We start from the raw sequence: 6,404 nt of genomic DNA on the forward strand, positions 1-6,404 counted from the left end.
ACAAAAAAAAAGGAGAAAGCAAAGATTAAAGGTTGGTGAACATCAGATACGCTAAACTTGAGACAGACTTGCAAGGAGCTAGCCATTAATCTTTTGATTCAAGAGATCGCGAGAAACAGAACAGTATATATCGGAGGGGTGCTTCTGCTGCCATGTAAAAGAAAATTACGGTAAAAGCTTTGCAATTGAAAAGCTTTCCAAGCCTAAACAAAACTGTTACTGCAGCACAATATCCCTTGTGTATGGGATAACTCTGCAGTCTGTGTTTATGAAAATATTAGGCTGAGCTATTCAATTACCTCTGACACAACTCCTCCTTCAGTTATGATATACTGTGATAATCAAAATCACTTGCCCCCATTCCTCAACTTGCACTTCAAAAATTAGTTATGGTGCCTGTGTCTAGACACAGACTATTCACCTACAGCACACTATTTTAATCCACTAGTATAGTTGAAAAGTCCTACCCTATCCTCCAAATATAACTCATTCATTCACTTCAGGTATCAACAGATTCCATTGACCTTGGTTAAATCATTTTAATTGATTTATTCATGTGTACACAAAACAAACCTACTCAATTATTCTATGCAAACACAGTCAGCTTCCAGATCATTGCATTTTTACGTATTTATTCACCAATTTAGATAATTCTTTGATGTACTGTAGCACTACAGGCTACAGTAGTGCTAGAGGGTTATATAAATCTATCTTGGTGAACTCACCAACCGTTTAGAAGGGGATAAAATGAAAAAATAAAAAAGACATAGAAATTTGAGACGGGCTTTGAAGAACATTGTGAGAACAAGGTAAGGATCTTCTCCTGCAAGTGAGTGGCACTTACAGGTATGTGACATCTTTTTGTCTGTCCCCAGGATATTCATTGGTTCCCTATTTGGTCACATGGAGACCTTTTCTTTATATTTTACTATCACCTCTTGCATTGAGGTTATCTTTCTACTTATTCATGAAACTAAGTCTGTCAGGCTTGCTTCCCTGCTTGCTTATACTAGGACAAACCACGGTAACTGTTGAAGTAAGTCAAGTCATTCTAGTGCACAACTGAAGGAGGAACGGAGGGCCTAAACTTTTTATCACATATAAGACCTTGCCAGGTACCTTTACCTTGAAAAAAAAGGTGTAATGGCCTTCAAATACAGCAGCTAAGGACCATGAGCTTAGGGTGATGGCTGGGCACTTGGGCTTCTGCACTCAGTCAAGTGAATTTGTCAGAGTGCAACCCTTGGGAACTTTATGCTGGCTGTCTTTCTTGAGGATTTATTCCGGTTTGTCATCTACAGTGTAAGTTTTGATACAGTACTTAAATGGGGGCAGACGGTTTAGAAAGTTGATATAGGATGGAGGCACCTGTATGCTCTAAGTTGCTTTGAAAGCTGCTAGTAACTGCTCTTAGCTGAAGGTATGCCTGAGAACAGGACCTAACTCTATCTAACTGGGTATTATGCACCTCTCTAGCACTGGTGCTGGTACAGTACACGAACTTATTGGATATTACTCCAAATGGTCATTTGTCTGAACCAACATGGCTGTTCTTTACTAGGATATTGGTGTTTATCTGATAAATTGCAATACTGATGATGCCCCAAGGACCATGAAAGCAACTTAAGAAAATGGAGGGCTTGGATTTAGAAGAAAAACCTCACCATGGTTTGGGTTCTGCTGCCCTTAATCTGAAAAGTGTGGTGTGATTCATTCCAGTTCTGGGGGATTCCAACCAAAGTCAAGATGGCAATGGGTACACAAGCAGGAACTTGTCGGGAACCCTAAATCCTGTAAGTACTGGACAATATTAGATTGTTCAGCCCAGAAGAAATATGTGATATTTCTTTAATCCTGGGCCACTAGAGAATATGAGCTACTTGGTAGAGAGGCATAAAGGATGCTATTGCTAAACCTTGTTATGGAGAAATTGTGATTTAGATAACACTTTGCCTCCTCTTGGATTTAGGTAATTAGCTTCTAGTAAAATATCTCGGTTTTATTTCCCTTAAATCCAACAGCTATTTAACTTCTGTGTGTGGGAAAGCATAACTACTTTGTGCAGTTTTGCATGGCTAATTTTCATTTGCAACAAAATAAAAACTGGGCTGAACTTTTAAATATTTAATTACTTCTAGTTCTCTCCACTCTGACTGTGTTTACAAATGTATGAATGCATCTTTTTTAAATTGTCTTGCGGTCTATCTTTGGATGTCTTGTGGACCACAGGCTGAGGAATATTCATCTAAATATCTGCAGAGCATGCCAGGGTGACTTTAGAAAGTTTCACTCAGTTTTTTGGTAATATTGCTAGGCTTCCGTTTCTACTGGAATGATAAAAAAGCAACAGAACAGAACTCTCTACTGGTGAACTTCTTTACTTGACTTCTAATTACTTAGTAACACATGCTTGCAGTTATGGAAATATGGAGATTAAGTGAACAATAGAATATTTAACCAAATCTTTAATTTAACCTTTTCCTTGCTCATGGTAGAACAGAAACAGCAGAGTCCAAACAGTCCAAACGAGTGCAAGGCAAATGACTATCAGTTAAGCTTCAGCAAGTACAGACCTTCCGGAATGACAAGACAGAGCTTTGCAGTGTTTGCAGATGTGCCCAAACTAGCTGGTTCTACAAACTAACTTGTTCAAACCTGACTGGGACATAAGTCTTGTAGCACAGTGCTGACTATTGCCATGTGAGGGTTGATGGTACCCAGCTGGTTAGTCTAATGTTTGCTTGCTTAGGTCTACCTGAGCTGCAGTCACACCACTGCACTGTGGAGTATCTCAAATCCCTACCGCCTTCCCATGGGTATCTTGTCTTCCTCACTGGTAGCAGTAGCTTCTCTCTAGCAGAAACCCGTAGAAACTAAGTGAAGGAGCAAAGTCCTGCTGCCCAGGGAAAGGCTTCTGTTTGTCCAAGGTGTACTTCTACTCTGAAAGTGTGGTGGAGCACAGAGAGAAGCAAAGGCATTGTGGTTGCAAGATGCAACTCCTTCCCTTAATGGCAAATCTACCTTTGCTTTTATGCCCCAGGTAATGGACAACATGTGTAACCACTGCACTTCCCTCAGCTGTAGAAGTCAGAACAGTTCTATTTACCTACAGTGGGGCTATGCTCGTTTGTATTTTCTCTTCTTTCTAGCTTATGCTGCTTCCAAGGTATATTCAGAAGCAGTCTGTTCTCCTAAAACAGTCTGTAGTATCTGTATTTAGGGTTAAGGGGAGAAAGTGCAGTTGGTCATTATGTTAAATGTCACAATAAAAATGTTTTATTATAGGAAAAAAAAGTGGAAATTAAGATTTGTGGACCCTCATTCAACAGATGCCAGCTGGATCACAGCACTTGCAGTTTTTCATGTCTGGCAGTGTTTGTTTGAGTCTAGGAATAAGAGAGCAGCTGTAATATGGAATATAATGGCTTAGAGCTGGGTGAATTGGCAGAGTTCAAGTTTGTGCAGCTCTCGTGGCAACTCGGCAATTCTAGAAACACTTAATTCACCCAAACCAATTTTTCTTTAATGGAAAAGAAAACTTAGCTAACAGTGCTGAAAGAAATAGGATGTTCAGTCTGATCTTAGTGTCACTAAAGCAGAGTACACAATAAAGGAAAGCAATATAATTTCACAAATAAGGTGGAACTGTGCAGGGTAAAAACAATTGTTTGGTCTCCATGTGAGAGACTTCATGTGAATTGAGGAAGGGGTGGAGAAGTAACTCTGGAGAATGGACTGTGCGCAGTAATATTAGCAGACATGATGACTCTTTTTAAATTAAATAGCTTTGTACAATTAATCTACTCTGATTCACTGGCATAGTCCTCCAAGCAAACTTCTCCTTTCTCCAAAGCAGTAGTTCTTCTCAAATATCCTGTGGCTTGCACTATTACATAAAACCATGGCAAAACTATTTGTTCTAAATACAGTGGCTTTATTTATTTTATCAATTGAATTTGAAAAAGTGCATGTGGACTAGTGCTAATTAAGATTGTGTGGGTATCTTATCCTAATGTGATACGGACTACAAGTTTCCATAACACCCTGATCTGGTCATAATTAATCATGACAAGGATCCTGTTGAGCTGAAAGTGATTAGTTCCAGCCTAATTAAAGGTCACTGCTGGCTACAGTTTTGGGCTTCATCTGATAGATCATGTTATCTTAGTTTTTAGGTGCAGACAGAAAATAATTAAAGATGACGCAAAAGCATGAAGCATCTACACATCTTCCAAATCAGTAACAAAGAAGTGTAAAAATATTACTTACACCAAAGATCTGAACTTATTTCAGGGAACTAACTAGTGTCAAAACAACTCCTCTGAGAGGAAGAGAGATGAGAAAACTATTTTTAGAGATGTAGTGAAGTTAACTAAGAATAGTACTATCCTACCATGGTGCAGAGGAGATAATTATACTACACAAATGAAGTCTCTCTCCTGGTAGTAATGCCAGATGTTATATGCTCTCAACGTTATTGCAGCCTTGTCAGCCACCCACGCAGCACATTTTGGCAGACCACGTAGGCATTTTCTGACTGATACGAGGTTAGGAAACACAGTGTGTTTGGAAGATAATGGAAAAGGCAAGCTAATGTGGAAGACTGTCTTGTCTCCATCTCCTGGTTTGCCTGCCTAGCTTCCTGGAGCTGCCATGATCTTTCCTGTAATTCCCCAATCCTCCCCAAGGCCTGACATTGTGTAGTGGGGTTAGAGGATCTTCAGTATTATTTTAGCAAATGACAGGTATCACTAGAGGGGGCACCTTGTAGAGATCTGCAACAGCCTCTGTGCTCTCACAGTCATCCTCCTCCTCCAGTTCCCACTGTGCTCGCCGATGCTTCTCTAACAGCTCATGGTAAGCCTAAAAGAAACACAACAGGTATATTTAAATAGCTGAAAAGGTTTTGATAGCTTCTTGTGATCCTCTCCTTCCCTTCCCTGATCCTCTTCCCATGTACTATCACAATAGTAAGTGTTTATCTGGAACCATGACTCAGAGGGAAATGAAACTTGCCTTACAACCTTAATATTCAGTCTTGAGCATGAAACTCCATAGCCTCAGCAATTTGGGGTTAAATAATATGTATCTAATACTGGAAAACATGTGAAATGATCTGATTTGCAACCTGCTTTCCTGTGTATGAATATCACTTCATCATAGCCCATACTATGAGGTGCAGAACAGCCACCAGATACCTTAGTTACAGCTGTATCACACTGTATAGGGCTTTTGCACTGGGGTTGGTCACCATGTCCCATGGTACTGTCAGATGGAACCCAGCCTAAAAGGCTGATCTATGACTTGGTCCTGATTTGGTCCTTGGTCACAGATTTAAGAGGGATGCAATTTTTTTCTTCAAGCCAGGACTGTGATGTGTTGGCAGGCTCACGTGCTGTAATGGAAGACTGAATTTCACAAAGAACATCTCATTCTATAGACTAATGAGTGGTCTTACACATAAATATTCCATATTTTGATTTAAACTGCCAAGTGCCCTCTTGCATTCCCGTGGCTTTCTTCATTAGGTATGTCAATAGGGCTCTTCTAAAGAGCACAAAAGGGTTCATAAACTCTTCATGTACAGGTCATTCTTGTTGAGGTAGACTTTAAAATTCACACATCATGAAATCATAGTTTACCACAGAATTTGACAAGTTAATTACTGTAACTTGTATGTCCACCGGAGGTAAGGCTGAGCACGACTGGGTTACTGTAACTGCCACTTTTTGGCTTGTGTGCTTCACTTGATCATTCCTGTATTCTCTGCCAGTAAAAAACAAAATGCAAATGCTCCTTTTCCAGTGGAAACAGAGATGAAGGAGACATAATGATACAGGGACTAACCTTTACTATCTAGGTCATTCTGTCATAAAAAAAAAATAATCAGAGCTACAGCAACTAAATCATTACCATCCACCTTGTGTTCCGAAGAAACTAATGTAAGAAAGTTAATTGCAAAATCCACCTTCTTAATTGGCAACCACTTAAAATTCAGCAGAAAGGTCAGTTACTGCCGAGGCTGCTACCATGGTGGTGCGAGCCCTTTGATGAGGTGGAGGGGGGAAGGCAGAGGAGAAAAGTGCATTTGATGGGTACCACTCTGGGCTCATAGTGAGCTGTGAAACCATGAAACAGGTTTAAAACAGCTCCTCAATGCTGAGGGAATTGTTTGCACAAAATAATTACTGGACTATATAAGTCAAATCATGGGAGCTGCAGATATATATATATATTTTTTTTTTTCTTATTCTTCGAAGAGTCTCTGGACTCAAGACCCCATCTGTTCTGGGACAAAGGACACTCTCCACTGTGGCAGCAGAAAGGCTTAAATTTCTGACTTGTTTTATTATTTGCACACAGGCATTTCATAATATTGTGACTCAGTTGTGTTCTGTCCTGCA

General features: G+C 39.9%; 1 protein-coding gene across 1 annotated transcript in view; it reads right to left on the reverse strand.

Annotated features, from left to right (window-relative positions):
• EVC (Ellis van Creveld syndrome) overlaps window positions 1-6,404 on the reverse strand; it is a 52,496-nt gene that overhangs the window by 26,922 nt on the left and 19,170 nt on the right. The window contains exon 11 of the mRNA XM_009328892.1: window positions 4,765-4,863. Within this exon, the coding sequence (XP_009327167.1) occupies window positions 4,765-4,863 (99 nt within the window). The remainder of the gene's footprint in view (window positions 1-4,764; window positions 4,864-6,404) is intronic.

This window comes from Pygoscelis adeliae, unplaced genomic scaffold (genome assembly GCF_000699105.1).
Source record: "Pygoscelis adeliae isolate BGI_AS28 unplaced genomic scaffold, ASM69910v1 Scaffold66, whole genome shotgun sequence".
Taxonomy (NCBI): domain Eukaryota; kingdom Metazoa; phylum Chordata; class Aves; order Sphenisciformes; family Spheniscidae; genus Pygoscelis; species Pygoscelis adeliae.